Source organism: Euprymna scolopes, chromosome 35 (genome assembly GCF_053919585.1).
Source record: "Euprymna scolopes isolate OS-2025 chromosome 35, ASM5391958v1, whole genome shotgun sequence".
NCBI lineage: Eukaryota > Metazoa > Mollusca > Cephalopoda > Sepiida > Sepiolidae > Euprymna > Euprymna scolopes.
In genome coordinates this window covers 29,712,407-29,729,623 of record NC_136516.1, presented here as the reverse complement: position 1 = coordinate 29,729,623, position 17,217 = coordinate 29,712,407, and the positions used below count along the sequence as shown (strand labels likewise).

Below are 17,217 nucleotides of genomic sequence, written 5' to 3'. Positions count from 1 at the left end.
TGATCGATTAAGATACTAGGTAATATTTCCTCATATTTTTCATCCACTGGTTTGTCATTTTTTAAATTCAACGTGTCATTGAATTTTACACATCTAACCTTTTTTATGGCATTTTGGTCTGGAACTGCCAGACTACTTTTATCATAACCTACAAAGATACCTTTTTTGCTTTTAATATTTAGTTTACAGGTATTTTCTATAAATGCAAAGCAATTTGAACCAAATATATGCATTCAGTTCAAATTTGGTTTTACACCGTAAAATGCTTCATACAGGGTTTTGCCCAATCTTCTATTGAACGATCTGTTTCTGATATATGCTGCTGCCATTAAAGCGTATATCCATAAACTATGGGCTAATTTCTGTTCTATAAGTAGACATCTTCCCATCAAAAAAAGGGTCCACCATGCTCTTTCAGCGATGCCATTTTGAAATGAGGAATACGGCGCTGATTTCTCGTGTGTAATATGATGGTTAATTAATAGCAATAAGTCTTTACTCATAAATTAAGTCTCCATTGTCTGAGCAAATACATTTTACCAAGCCATACAGGGCGATATCAGCTAAATATTTCTTAGTGGTGAGGATAGTGCCAGATTTTTTTAGGAAATAAACCATAATTAAACCTGAATAATCGTCAACAAAATTCAATGCATACCTTAAGTTATTTCTTCCCATCGGCCTTGCCAAGTCACAGTGCATAAGTGAGAGAGAATTTTGGTGGCCTATTTGTTTGGTATTTACTTATATATTTTGCCATTTTTCCCTGTGCACAAACATCACAATTTGGGAGATCATCTGAAGGTATTATTTTCATGCCTTCGACTACATTTGGTAATTTTTTAATATCAGCTGTATTGCAGTGTCCCAGAATTTTATTCCAAGTCATGACAGGCAGTTTTTGAGGGAACCATACTTTTTAAATATAGTTGGCCATTTTCTTTAATGTCAAATACAGTTCCATTTGTATATATCAATTTTGATTTGTTTTGGCCAAACTTTATATTTGCGCCTTGTTTAATGGCGGCCTGTACGGAAAATATGTCTTGCTTGCATGTAGGTATGAAAAGAACATTTTTTAATACAGTTACAAATTTTGCCATTATTATTTTTTAGTGATATTTTAGCATCATCTCTTTTCAAGATTATATCATTTATTTGACTACCGTTGGCCAGTTTGACAAAATGACTCTGTGGATTAAAGTTTGAATCAAAATTAATAAAATTAGATTCCTTGGTAATAACGTGTGCTGTAGCACCACAATCTACAAGAAGATTTTTATCATTTTTCGTATTACATGTGAATAGAAATGTATGTTCTTCCTCAAAGTTCTCAATGTTTTTTATGGAGTCCATTTTTTAGCTTTTATATCGACATTGGAAACTTGTGATTGGGTCTTCCACAATTATAGCAGATAATTTTATTCTTTTTTTTGGGGAAAATTACTTTTGGGGAAAACATTGCGGTGAGATGCGTAATTTGGTTGTGTCGGTTTTCGAGAAGCATTTTTAAACTTCATAATATTGCTGGACTTATTATTGTCCATGAGCATCTGATTCATCTCTTCGTAACTACGCAATGCTACTTTAAATTCACTGAAATTTATAGGTTTGTCTTTTTGCATTATAACAGTTGTAAATGGTTTAAAATCTGCTGGAAATCCCTTGAGCATCATTGTTATTAACAGGCTATCGCTTATTTCACCCGAGAGTTTTAAGGCATTGACAGTTGTTTCTGCCCTTAGTCAGTAATAGTTTCATCTTCGTTACGTTTTAGAGACATTAGTTCTGTATATAGAGATATAATTTTCGGTTTCCCTTTTGATAAATAATGCTCTCTTAATATATTAAATGCTTTGCGTCCATCATCCAAGGCATTTCTTATAATCAAAGACAGACTTCTATCGTCTAAGCATTGAATCGGTTCTGCAAAAACAATCACGTTCTTTTTGAGAAATTTGGGGTCATTAGGATTCTCTGGTGGAGATTGTATAACTTTGTGTAGTTTTCGTATCCTTAAATACCCCAGAAATTTCACCTGCAATAATTCAAATTTAGATTCCGATCCGTCAAAGCAAAGACAATGGCTGGGCGTATAACCTGTTAAGTGTTGAGACATTATGTTGAACAAAGATGGTGGCAGTAAATCAAATCGGCAAAGAATCAATGCCATCATGATTTCAAGTGTTGCGTAATTCTTAGTAACAAAGATGGCAGCGAAGAATCAATGCAGTCACGATTCAGTGAACTGAATTGAATCCAAAATTCGATATTTTTTATAATAACATTTAAAACTTCTGATTGGCTGATTCTCATAACCGTGGTTATAAAAATGATTGTCGAAATCAGGTGTCATAACCTCATAAGTAATCAAAAACATTTTAGCAACAAACCACTGAATTATTACTACTCATTTTATCACTTCTACCTTTAGTAATCTGTTTACAGGAAACCTTTTAAAAGAAAACAACAACATAAACATAAATAACTACATATCTTACAATTACACACATACTCACAAACACTGAGTAACTGGCGGTACATGAATAATAATAATAATAAAATCCTACAAAGACAGATTAACTTCAACAAAACTATGAAAGTGATTACTATATCTATGACCTTACATAAAACTTTAACAATATGCTCAATTTGTTCAATTCTGTTTTATTAAGTGGTATCACTTAATAAAACAGAATTGAACAAGCTGATCAATCAACTCCCAAAACCATATATACTATTGAGAGACTTCAATAATCAAAATATAATATGAGGAAACAAAGAAACAAACCAAGAGGAAAATTAATTGAAAATATAATAAATCAAAACAATCTATGCCTATATCACAACAATAACATGTGCATACTTACACTTGGTAACTGGCACCTACTCAACATAGATCTTACTTTATATGACTCATCCATATACTTGGATTACAATTGGAAAACATACAGCAATGCATGCGGTAATAGACCATTTCCCAATAATATTAGAAAACCTAAACATGACTCTGGAACAAAAAATACCATGCTGGAACCTAAAAAAAAAAGTTAATGAGGTAAACTTTCAAAAACAATGTCGATCCCTTCTAGATAGCACAAGCAAACAATGGTGATGATCTCTTGACCTTCTTTACCAACACCCTCATTAACGTAGCAAATGAAAACGTCCCAAAAATAATCCACCTCTACTAAATACAATACTGGTGCTACCAGGTCAGGCTGTCTATTGGCTTCCTGAGACGAAATGCACCTACATCAATTTTCTGTTTTTATTTTATATTCTCTTTTGTAAAAATTATGTTCTACAAAAACAAAAACAGCCCCCTTCCCCTTTCCTTTCCTTTTCCTTCCCTACTTCCCAACCCCGTCACTCCCCCCTTTTTTTTTGCCCTGTTGGTAGGGCACTAGAATAAGGCGACTGCCACCCTGCAGAGGGTAAAAATCCCGCAATGAGGCAACCAGTTAGCCATGGGTTGCTACCCGTAATGCCTTAGGATGTGATCCTGGTGACTGAGCTAACCTAGACCTGGGTGCATAAAAGTCTAGGCACTGCAACACATTACTTCAGCTAGACGGGCAGTCAGAGAGGCCCGATCCGACCAATCGGCCAGTCACGCCAAGCCCTAGCACTTACACCCAAAGTACCAACTACCACAACAAAAAACGAAACTTAAAGGTACTCTCATCTTTTTTTTTTTTTTTTCTTCCCACACCACAAAAAATAGGCAAACCAAGTAAGTGCTAGAAGGCGGTGGCAAGGGTCAATCAATTGGAAAGATCAGAACTCAACACTCCATCTGAACAAATGTATTTTTGAGGACATATTGAACAGAAAATATAGTGCTTGAACACTCCTTACCAAAAGAGTATATCTTCCACATAGCCCCAACATGGTCAAGGCGAATGGGTTTCTCCCTTACTATGCCCCAATTTTGGATTCCGAGGTGGGTAGGGAGCGTGGTTGATGAAAAATAAATCCCAAAATCCGTCTATAAATATAAAAGCGAAAATGTATGTATGTATGTATGTACACTTTTCCTCGATGTCCACAAAAGGCTTCTTTCAGAGAAGCGCTCGCTCGCTTCACAACTTCTTAAAACTTTTTATATCATCTATAAATTGTAATATCTCACAGTTAACCACAGAGCTCACCTATTTAATTTTATTGACTTTCACACGTTAATTATTCCACATTTCCCGCATCGGCATGCGTTACATTCGGTTTTTGGTATAAAAAAAAGCGAAACTCGACTCTAATCACAGGCCCAGAGCCAGTGGTCTCTAGAGCTAAGTAACGTTTGGTCAATGTCGACTTCGTCATATCAGACGGCAGCTTTCGAGACGAGGGAGCAGGTTTTTAAAAACAAACAAACAGATTTATTGACCTCATTAAAAACTGTCCCGCACAAAATGCTAACTGCTGAATAGCTATCGCCGTCACGTCAATCAAAAATGCGCACAAGTTTTTTTTTTGTTTTTTTTTTTTTTCACACTTTACTATTTTCCAACTGCGCGTCGTCAAGGCTTTTTTTTTTTTCATGGGCACCTGTTTTTTTTTTTTTCACACACACCTACAAACACCTGGGCAACGCCGGGTACCCCTCGCTAGTCTATATATATATAAAAGGCAAAATGTGTGTGACCATTTCGTGTATGTCTGCTAAAATCAATAACATTATAAAAGAACTCTCTCCTGACATACATAGCTCCTTATATGTAGATGACTGCTCAATCAGTTACAGATCAAAATACATTCACACTATTGAAAGAAAATTACAACGTAACATAAATAAAATTAATAAATGAGCAACTAAAAATGGTTTCAAATTCTCCAAAGCTAAAACAAAATGCATCCATTTCTGTAACCAACGCAAACTCCACCCTGACCCAACCTTACAGATTGAAGGCGAAAAAATTTCATTCGTAAATGAACACAAGCACCTGGGAATCATTTTTGACAAAAAAACTAAATTTCATTCCACACATCAATCACATCAAAACCAAATGTGATAAAGTATTACAACTCCTACGAGTCATCACCCATACAGATTGGGGAGCTGACAAGAACACACTACTCAAACTATATAGAACATTAATTAGATAAAAAATAGATTATGGTAGCTTCATATATCAATCCACCAGAAAGTCATATCTTAAACCCTCAACACAATATGCTACTCCGGACTAAGACTAGCACTAGGAGCATTTCCAATCTCCCCTGTAGAAAGCCTGTATGCAGAAGCACATGAAACTCCTCCAATGCTTAGAAATCAAAATCTTGGTCTAAAATACTACACAAAACTTACAGCCAACCCCACAAACCCAGCACACAATAGCACTTTAAATCCAAACCGTAAACACCTTTTCGGCCAAAAAGAAAATGCAATCAAAACCTTTGGACTTAGAATAAAATCGATTTCCAAAAAAGCAAATCTACCCATGACCAAAATTCACGAAACTATCCTACTCAAAACCCCTCCCTGGAAAATCGTATACCCTAATATCAACCTAAGTTTAAGTAAATATGAAAAGAAACATACTCATCCAATAACTTTTCATGATGATCTCGATAAAATCAAAGAAAAGTATCCAGACCACACACACATCTATACAGATGGGTCTAAACAAAATAATGCAACAGTTAATGCAGCAATATTCAATAAATCAATCAAAAAACAATCAAACCTCCAAAAAGAAACCCCAATCTTCAGTGCTGAAATACATGCTCTAATACATGCTCTAATCCTAGCTCTCAAACTTGCCTCCAATAACAAAAAAAAAACAAATTTTTTAATCCTTTCAGACTCCCAATCTACTAAGCGATTAAAAATAAAAAGATGGACAATCCCCTAATCGCAAAATTACTCCAAATATTAACTGAATTAAACAGTAAAAAAGAAATCATTTTCTGCTGGATACCGAGCCATTCCGGTATTAAAGGTAATGAATTAGCAGATTCAGCAGCAAAAAATGCCTTAAATCTCCCAATCGATGCAAATTTTAAAATTCCATACATAGATCTAAAAAGACGTATCAACACAAATACAACAGAGAAATGGCAAACATACTAGAATGAACACCCTAACAACAAACTTCACAAAATCATGCCAAAAATCAAAAAACAAGAACAAAATACGAAATTAAGCAGAAAAGAAGTCAAACTAACAAGAATAAAAATAGGCCATACCCACTTAACCCACTCATATCTCTTAAAAAAAAGAAAGCCAACCCATCTGTTTACCTTGTCAAACACAACTCACAATCAAACACATATTAATTGAATGTACTGATTTTGTAACAGTAAGAAATCGATTCTACAAAGAAAACAATATTAAAGAGTTATTTGATAAAAACAATCCCCACACCATACTCTCATATCTTTAAAAAATTTAAAAAGAACCCTTTATACAACGGTCCTGGATATGACGTAAAACTATATCCGATGGTGAAGCCCCAGCTTGCGGGCCTTGGGGAGTGTGGAGCCACCCTTTAATTGCCATTGTACCCAGGTCCACTCTGACCCGGAGTGTTAGTACCTGTTAGGGTCCCAACTATGGGTTAAATAGAATCCGACTTAAAAAACAAATATACTCCATTAAAAAATCGTTTCTCAAAATCACTAGATTCAGCATTAAATAGCCTGAAAAAGGTTGATATGCCGTAAAACAAAAACAACCAACCAACCAAATACAATAACCTGTGTTTTACTGAAGAATGCGAAGAAGCTATCTACAAATGTCCAGCTGCACTAAGAAAATTGAAACAAATCACATCAGAAAATCTAAATCAATTTAAAACTACAGAGCTATAGCCAGACATACCATTAAAGAATTAAACAAAGCACCTGGCACAACTAAGTATCCAAAAGAAACACAAAGACCAAAGATATATGAAATATGATTAGGAAAATAGAAGGAAAAATAACAATCTACCTATAAAACGTCTCACCAAAAACAATCAGATATTCACTAAAAAGGAAGACATAGCCAACATAATAGCTGAAAACTCTGAGAATCAAACAACAATGTCAAAAGATCAAAATAATTGAAGAGATGAAAAACCTGGATTTCAAATTTCAAAATACCAAAAGTTACAACCAAAACTTCACTTTAGCAGAATTAGAAGAATCCCTCTCTGAAACCTACAATGCAGCAGAAGTATCTGACAAAATTCCATACAATTTTCTAAGAATCCTACCAAAAGTATCAAAATATTTACTCAAGATATGCAATGAAATTTGGCATACTGGAAATATCCCCAAATCTGGAAGTAGGCCATGATTATTCTAATAACCAAATGCAACACTCCAAACCAAAACGATACTAGGTCATCAAACTTTAAACCAATAGCATTAACAAACTATGTTTGGATAAAATTGGAAAGAATGGTAAATACCAGACTAATCTAATTTCTAGAATTCAAGAAACTAGTAACCAATCTGGGTTTCGCAAACCCAGAAGCACTACTGACTACTTAATTCGATTAATTAAGAGAGGCCTTCGTAAAAAATGAACATCTAGCAGCCATGTTCTTCATCATTGAACTGACATACAACACCATGTGGAAACACCGTTATAAAAGATATAAAAGTATTAGGACTGAAAGGAAGAATGCCAATATTCATCCAATATTTTCTACAAAAGACATTTTAATGTAAGAATAGAAACAACATTCTCTGACATTCAAGAACAAGAAAAAGGAATACCACAAGGAACTATCTTTCCATAATACTTTCACTTAAAAATAAATGATATTGTTCAAAACTACCGGAATATGTTGCGCACCCTATGTGGACAATTTTCTAATATACTTTAGATCTAAATATAATCATCCAATAACCCTTATCCTTGAGTGGCTTCCGGGCCTTGATAAGTGGTGACCACCGTGTAAAAAAAAAAAAAAAAAAAAAGCATAAATGCCAACTTTGCTTAAACAAAACAACAAAATGGTAAGAAGAAAACTTTCAAATTTTCAGAAACCAAAACGAAATGTGTACACTTTTGTAACCTACAAAAAATGCACAATGACCCAACACTAACATTGGATACAAATCAAATACAAATAGTTGATGAATATAAATTGAAGGGATAATATTTGACTGAAAACTTTCATCTCCCATATCAATTACTTAAGGGAAAAATATAACAAAATCATGAACTTATTAAAAGTAGTAGGTCACACTAATTGGGGAGCAAATAAGCTAATGCTATTAAAACTCTACCAAAGACCTATATACTTGAAAAAACTTGAAACATCCACCACCAAGGATTGAGAATCGCACTCAGCACTTTTACCACATTTCCAATAGAAAGCATCTAGTCAGAGGCTAATAAAACCCTACTAGCAATAAGAAAGGAAAAACCAGCTCTCCAATATTTTGCCAAAATTGTTTCAAACCTTATTTGGGAAAAACAACAAAGCCATTAAACCATTCAAACTAAAGAACTGACCAAAAAAATAAACATAAATACTGTCTACAAATCAATCATCTCCAAAATTCCATTATGTTGATTAAAACAACACAAACTTCTACTAGATATTACTAAATACGCTAAGGATAAAACAAACCGAATAATATTCCATGAAGAATTCCAAAACATAAGAATAAATTCCTCTAACCACCTATCTATATACACTGATGACTTAAACAGTCAAAATAAAGTAGGAAATTGCTGCCATATCATGTGAAGGAAAACTAAGCAAAAGATTAATAAATGCAGCATCAATACGAGGAGTGTGCAATAAGTAATGCCACTGACTCACTTCCAGTTGTCTGATCTACCTGAAATTTTGCATGTGTAATGATTTATATCTCCATGGGTTATGTAGTGTATTACAGCTCTGAACTAATTGTGGTTTCTGTTTTACAGGTGTTTGAACTGAGTCAGGTGTGAATGGAGCCTGTTGAATGTCGAACAGTGATCCGAGTTTTGTATTTGAAAGAACGCACACCACAGGAGACTTTTGATGAAATGAAAGAAACTTATGGCGATAATGCCCCATCATATGACCTTGTAAAACGCTGGCATCGTGAAATCAAACCTGGCCGGAAGTCTGTGGAAACAGCTCCCAGACCTGGTCGCCCCTTTTCTGCCATTGATGAGGCATCTATCTGTCAAGTTGAGGCTGCCATTTTGGAAGATCGGCACATTACTATTCGCCAAATAGCCCAAGATGTCAAGATTAGTACAGGATCTGTGGAAACTATCATTCATGACCATATGCATAAGGTGTCTGTCAGATGGATTCCAAGGTTGCTCACACCATTCCAGAAACGAGAATGCGTTGAGTGCTCGAAGGTTAATTTGGAGATGTGCCAAGAAGATGAGTCAAAGTTTTTCAAAAGACTGATTACACAGGATGAAACCTGGGTTCATCACTATGATCCAGAGACCAAAGCTCAGTCAATGCAGTGGAAGCACTTGGACTCACCACCTCCAAAGAAGGCAAGGGTGCAGCCCTCTGCTGGCAAGGTCATGCTCACAGTCTTCTGGGACCAGGACGGAGTAGTGATGACAGATTTCTTGGCAAAGGGTACCACAATTACAGGAGCCTATTATGCTTCACTTTTGTGGAAATTAAGGGAAGCTATCAAAATCAAGAGGCGGGGCAAGATCAGCAAAGCTACCCTCCTTCTGCAGGACAACGCTCCGGTCCACAACTCTCATGTCGCCAGATCAGAAGCACTAGGCGTGTGGTTATGGAATTCTACCCCATCCTCCCTACTCTCCTGACCTTGCAGTCTCTGACTTTCACCTCTTCTCAGCCATGAAGTTGTTTTTGAAAGGAAAGCGTTTCCCAGATGATGCAGCCTTGATTTCTGAAGTCACATCGTGGTTGGAGGACCAACCTGGGGTGTTCTACAAAAATGGTCTCCAGAGCGGCATCAAACGATGGGAGAAATGCATAACTGTGGGTGGTTCCTATGTAGAGAAAGACTAATAACTGTACCAAGTTTCGTTGCTCTACTGCTATGGGAAGTGGGTTAGGGGCATTACTTATTGCACACCCCTCATATATAATGCTGGAATTACGGCAATAGAATTGACTTTCACTTAGCAAAAAAAATCTTCATATTCACAGATTCTCTAGTTGCCTTAAAAGCACTAAAAAAAAAATAATAAAACCCCTAACTATTCAAGTACTGAACAAAATACATCAACTTGCAAATAACAAAGAATTATTTCTTTGTTGAATACCAAGTCATATCAGGCTAAATGGGAATGATAGAGTTGACAAAGAAGCAAAAAGAGCTGCAAAGGGAAAAATCTCTAGCAGCAAAATACCATAGGCAAACTACAAACTTCAAATTTAAAAAATGATCACTAACAAATGGCAAGAGGAATGGAATTAATGTATAAACAATAAACAACAAAATATTAAACCAATCATTAGAATATGGCATATTAAAAATAATTTTAACAGAAAAATGAAGTTATACTAAATATATAACATAGGCCAGACTCGTTTAACATACTTGTACCTACTGGAAGATGCTGAACCCCCATTATGTACAGCATGTCAGAAGAAACTTACTGTCCAGCATATATTACTAGACTTTGTTAACTTTATTCCATATCAAAAGAAATACTATCATGAGTCCAACCTTAAAGATCTATTCAACAAAATAGAACCATTCAAAATGATAGACTTCTTAAAAGAAATAAATTTATTTTCCAAAATATAAAGCAAACTCCCAAACATGCTGCACACAATAACACACCAAAATTCCTACAAAATCTGCATAACCTTAAATGACCATAGAAAGGTTGATAGGTCATTAAGCACAAACTAACTATCCAGTGTTGCCCGGGAATCATTCTACTTTCGTTTTTGTTTCATTCATTTTAACTACCCACCCCTTCTCCATTTTGCCTCCTCTGTTAATTTCTTATATAAATATTTACATTTTTGAAAAGATAATTCAAGGAAGAAATACACAGGGTTTTTCTTATAAGTAACTATACATATATTCTGCAACAGCAGTTTTTGTTGTTATTACAACAACAGGATTACCAGAGGGTGTATAATTTTAGCAAAACTAGACTCTAGCCCATTATGTTACAATTGTGCAAGACTGCACAATTTACTTGGGTAATGGATTAATAGACGGCTTGAGTGGCTGTATTGTTCATTAGATTTTACCTCTCCTGACCTTTTTCTGACGGCCATTCCCAAAGATAACTAAGCAAAATTATGTATAATGTTTTAAAAGTTTAATTAACTTAAAAAAAAAAAAAAAAAAAAGGATACATTTCTCAGATTTGTTTTTTAATTTCAACAATTTGTTTTTTCCAAACAAATTTAAGTCTGTTCCAGATTTATTCCCTTAAATGTTATGGTTCAAAATTTTATTTTCACTGGAAAAGTCAACAAATATCTCAAGTACTTTTAAACTCTTAACATAAATGTAATACTTCATGGTTTTCTTAGTATTTTTAAACCTGCAGACAAGCTGCCTCAATAAGTACTAGCAAGAAGTTTGATTAAAAAATCTTATTCTGCATTAACATTCCATCTTTTTTTTTTTTTTTTTTCTCCAATCTAACTTTTTTCTTTTTAGGTTCTAGGTATGTCAGTTGGCTACCTAGTTTCTCTGTTGAAGTTACCCATACACAGTTGTTGCCTGGTACACAGCCAGCTATGCAGACATCTTTACTTGACAGCATGGTATGTATTGTTTGAAAGAGATCCACGTGTATTAGTCTTAACCCTTTTTCTTTCACAGAGAAAAAAAAATCAAAATCCTCAAATTTTAATCTTAGATATACAAAAAAATTGGCTTGATTGGTTTTAACATTTTTAATTTTCTTTCTGACATTGTCCAGAATTAATTCCCTCATCTAGATACATGTAAAGTGAATCTCTATTCTTCAAAATGTATAAACATTTGACCCTCCCTTCACTTAAAAATTCAACCAATTTTAATTAAATTTTCAGTATTTATTAATTAATAATAAAATAATCACTTCCTTTTTATTACAACAAAATAGGAGTATGTAAATTATTGAATATTTTTATAATCTTCAAATATATAGAAATTAAGGTATAATAATGTTTCAATTTCTCTTTAAATTTAAAAATAAAATTGACATTTTGGGCTTCCACAGGAATTCTGTGTCATTTTGTTTTGATTGCATAAAGGCCAGTTTCTGTTACTAAGCTTGCTTTTTGGGGATAAGTAATTTTTTAGAAAATAAGGTGTTTTTGGGGTTTTTTTTTACATTCAGTATCTTAAGACTTTACTAATTATCTTTAAAATAATTCCATAAAACTAATATTTATCTTTCAAGGGATTTGGCAATTAATTTATTTAACTTTTAACTTTAGTGTAATTTCCGAGTATTCATATCTGCTATGAAAATATATTTTATAACTTTGTTTTTTTTCTCTGTGTAAAAATACATTTTTTTTTCATTTTAGAGATTTAAGGTTTAATCTTTCAAACAATCAAAAAGTAATTAGAAAGATAGAAAAAACATAATGATAAAACAGCTTTCATAAGCATGGGCCCTATCATTTTTCATCATTAAATTACATGTACCTAACATCATCCTTGGACATTCATCTCAAGTTGTGTCAATCGTAGGCTAGTTTCTTCCCTATCTTGTACCACATCTGTTATATTAGGTTGGTGCAAAAACAATATCGTTTTCTCACATATGTTACTTTTATATATTATATGATTTCTGAATTAATTTATTGATATATATATATATATATATATATATATAACCATGTTATATATCGTTTGAAGTGTGTTTTTCATTCTATCGAATCGTGTCATTCGTTACTATTCTCAAGCTCTTCATTTATTTTTTTTCGCTGGCTTTTCGACAGCATGGACAAAATTCAAATCCACACGATTTTCTTGTTCCAGTTCAAACTAGGCCGAAAAGCTGTCAAGACAGCTCATGATATCAATAATGCATTTGGCCCAGGAACTACTAACGAACGTGTGTCACAACAATGGTTTAAGAAATTTCGCAAAGGTGAAGAGAGCCTCGGAAATGAAGATGTTCGCGGCCGGCTGACTGCGGTTGATACCGAACATCTGAAAGCCTTAATTGAAGCCAATCCTCACAAAACCACACAAGAAGTTTCTGTTGAACTCTGGGTTGGCCACTCAACAGTCATTTGCCATTTAAAGCAAATAGGGAAGTCAAAAAAGTTAGATAAATGGATGCCACATGAATTGAACAATAATAGTAAAAAAAAAATTAAAAAATCGCCATTCTGCACAACAAAAACAACCCATTTCTCAAGTGGATTGTGACGTGTGATAAGTGGGTCCTTTACGACAACCAGTGACATTCAGTACAGTGGTTGGATGCCGGAAAAGCTCCACAACACTTCCCATGGTGACTGTTTGGTGGTCTGCAGCTTCTTGAATCCAAGCAAAATAATTACGGCAGATAAATTGACAAAATCCACCAAAAGCTCCAACGTATGTGCCCAAGATTGGTCAATATGAAGGGGCCAATTCTCGTCCATGACAAGGCTCGCCTGCATATTGTTCAACTGACTTTGCAGAAGCTGAACAAATTGAGCTACAAGACTCTGCCTCATCAGTTATATTCACCAGACCTCTCGCCCACCTATTATCACTTTTTCAAGCATCTCAACAATTTCCTGCGCGAAAAATGCTTCAAAAGCTGAGATAATACCAAATCAGCCTTCAATGACTTCATCTCTTCCAGAACTCTGGATTTCTATGCTAATGGGATAAATAAACTTGTTTCGCGTTGGCAAAAATGTGTCGATTCTAATGGTTCTTATTTTGATTAATAAAATTTATTATGAAATTATGATCTTTTGAAGTTGAACATAAAAAAACATTATTTTTGCACCAACCTAATATAAAGGAAATATATCTGTGTGTGTGTTTTGTATGTCTACTAAAAGCTTTTGTCATCTGCATTCGACCAGGTTGAAACTGGTACCATCTCAAAGTGCAATCACTCGGATGCATAATATGTGAAAATTAGAAAAAAGATTTATTCTGTGGTGGTTAACTGGATCATTTTTTTGGAGGTGCGGGTCAGTTTTCATGTCGCTGTTTTCACAAGTCACACATGCAAAAATTCACTTAATTAACTAAAACTATGTTTAAAAATGCTTATTTTGCAATGGCACGACGTCATAAGCACTTGTAGCTGTGTCAGCAAACATGTTTGCTAGTAACTTTTTTCCTTTTCCTCTTTTGCGTTGGCTGCAACGGCTCTTTTTGAAAATAAATTTTATTTTAATTATAAGGATTCAACTGACTAATTTACAGTGTGAATACAATTTGGAGAAACTTTTAGGAAGAATTGAATGATGAAAAGTTATTCATGGGAGATTTAATCCTATGAATTAATGCCATGTCCATGAGCTGTGATCTTCACGCAGAATAGGGATAAAAGTTGGGAGATTTGATTTTCTTCCATTTTGAATAAATCTTATTTATAAAACTCACTATATCTGTCTGTCTCCATTTTTTTTTTTTTTTTTTTTTTTCAAAGTGCATCTTCTCTAAGATGCAAGGTCACAGAGCAGTGCAAATGACCTTGTTTCTCTGTCTTTGTGAGGAACAGTCTCTATCAAACTATTCTGTCAATTTTTGGTCGACAGATTTAAAATTTGCTATATAGAGGATTTGAGCCTGTGGAACAAATTCGATTTGTATGTTAGTAAAAATAACTAAGAAGTCAACATTTTTAAAAAAATTGGAACTTAGCAGGTGTAAGTCAACTTAAAGTGTTCTTGTACACATGCTGAAATATACAGTCAATTCATTTTTAACTGTTTCTTATTCATCTGATGATAGTTCAGATAGTAACGACTAAGGCTAGAGTGCTAAATGTTTTGGTTTTGATTCTAACCAATGGCACCTAAGTTATTTTTTTTTTCTTTTGAAATCACTTCTATATATTGAGTACAATATAATAATCAATGGAGAATTGGTTCTATTATAATAAATATAAAATCTGCATAAATTAATTAATAACTTAGGTTAATTAATAACCTTAGTTAAATTAATTACAAAGTAAATAAAGAAAAGTGTACCTTTGTTCTTAAATTAACTTCATTGTGGAAAGTATAGTTGATAACAAAGAAACAAATTGATTAAAACTTAACATTTTCTCAGCACATACAGAGATGCACCTGCTTATTTTTTGCATCTATATACGAAAAGATAGATATGTTGCATTATGTGCCTTTTATATAAAAGCAATCAAAGGGAGACAACTCAGAGGTACCTAATTTAAGATATATGCCACCAGTTAATCAAAGGGAGGCAATTCCAAGCCACTTACACCACTGAAAATAAGGGTCAAATTCTTCAGTATTTAAAAATACACCAAAAATAAAAATATCGCATTTCAGTTTAGTGAATTTACAGACTCGGAACCAACAAATATCTAAGACTATGCCAACTCTGACTTGATCTTGCAACGATTTGACTGGCTTTGTAAAATATTTTTAACATTTGAACATGTATTTTTGCACAATCAAGCTAAAACACTTCAACACTGCTTCAGTTGCACTTCTGAAAAGACAACAAAAAACATACATTTTTGCTGTTTAATCAATTCAGAGTTTTTCCCTCTTTCAACCTATTTAAATGTTATCTTTAAATATCTGAAAAATATGTTGGAATTCCTTTATTTTTACAAGTGAAAAAAAGAAAGAATAAATAGGAATGAACTTCTGATGAAAAAAGTATAAAATGGAAATATCGAACAGACAATGCAATAAGACATTTTTATTTGGATTTTATTATTCATTTTATTATGTGAAATTTGGAGTTTTCTTTTTTTGTTTTCTTTTATTGCTTCGGGCAGGTTTATTTAAATTCTTGTAAGGAATATTTTTTCGGAAGAGAAGGTGAGTGACATAGTGTGTGTGAGTGCATGGAAAATAGCAGCAACAGCGAAAGATGGGCAACATGCAAAGAGATTAGCAGCAGCAGAAAAACATGCATATGCAAATTAGGAAGTGTGCACGAGAAGTGGAAGGAAAGAAAAATGAGAAAAAATGCAACACATGCTCGGAGAGAAACAGTCTGCATCAAGGAGAGCGCATGTATAAAGCAAAGATGAGAAGTGACTGGCTGAGATCAGAGAAAACAAAGTTGGCGTTGAAAAAAAAATGGACATGTAAAGACACAGGCAAGGAGTGGCTGGATACAGCCAGCATGAGATGTGAGAAACAAAGTGGGCGGCAAAGAGAATGGATGTGTAAAGCAAAAGCAAGAAATGGCTGGCTTCAGCCGGCGTGCGATCGGAAGAAGGAGAAACACTTGCCTGGCTAAAATGGACAGGTGGCAATTAGAGACTTCAAAGTCTATGTCGAAACGATTATAAAGATAATAAAAGAACATTTGTTGAGAAGGAAAAATGCCGACTCAGATATTTTATTTGTTTTGTTTGTTTGTGTATTTGTGATGTAACGGCTACATTACATATTAACGCTTGTTATGACCTAATTTCTCTTAATTTTATATAAGTAGTCTTCTTCAATTATGGTCTGTTCAATTAGTTACTAAATTGCAATTCCACTTTTGGCATTTTAGTATTTTTCCTTTCTTAATAGAATTTTCTTTGCATAAAAATAATTTTATTACATAAATAGATTTTTTTAAATCCCCCCGCCCCAATATTTCTTTTCAGAGAATTAGGAAAAAGAAAATATTCTCTTTCAAAATGTCTGGATTTCAGTTGCAACAAATCTATTAAAATTAGATTGTATCTATTCCTTGAGTGATATTGGTATAATACTTGGATGTCAGTTTCCATCTTTATTTAGCTTATGAAATTTCATAGAAAATAATACACTATTCAGTATTTTCATGAGAGAGTAAGTAATAACAATCAATATATTTATGTATTGCTTTTATTGGCTTAAAAAAAAAACATTAGAAATTGTTTTGAAGCAAAAATAATTTGCTTTTAATGCTACTGCTGAATAAAATTTGTTAACTTTTTTGCGGATTAAGAAAAAGGGTCATTTAGTTAAAAAATATGTACTGTTTTTATATTATATTAATTTTTCAAAATTAATCAAACACAAATACAGTTTTTAACATAAAAAGCCCTTTAGACTTAAGTGAGATTCAAATTCAGCTATAAATATGATAAAATCTATTGCCTTAATAATGTTTATACTGCCTACTCCTTTTTTGTCAAACAATTACATTTATCTATCGTGTGCAAACAGCCCAATTTCAAAA

General features: G+C 33.7%; 1 protein-coding gene across 3 annotated transcripts in view; it reads left to right on the top strand.

Annotated features, from left to right (window-relative positions):
* LOC145259780 (E3 ubiquitin-protein ligase AMFR-like) overlaps positions 1-17,217 on the top strand; it is a 116,175-nt gene that overhangs the window by 75,605 nt on the left and 23,353 nt on the right. For all 3 annotated transcript variants that reach the window (XM_080117536.1, XM_080117537.1, XM_080117538.1), the window contains exon 10: positions 11,566-11,672. In XM_080117536.1, the coding sequence (XP_079973662.1) occupies positions 11,566-11,672 (107 nt within the window). The remainder of the gene's footprint in view (positions 1-11,565; positions 11,673-17,217) is intronic.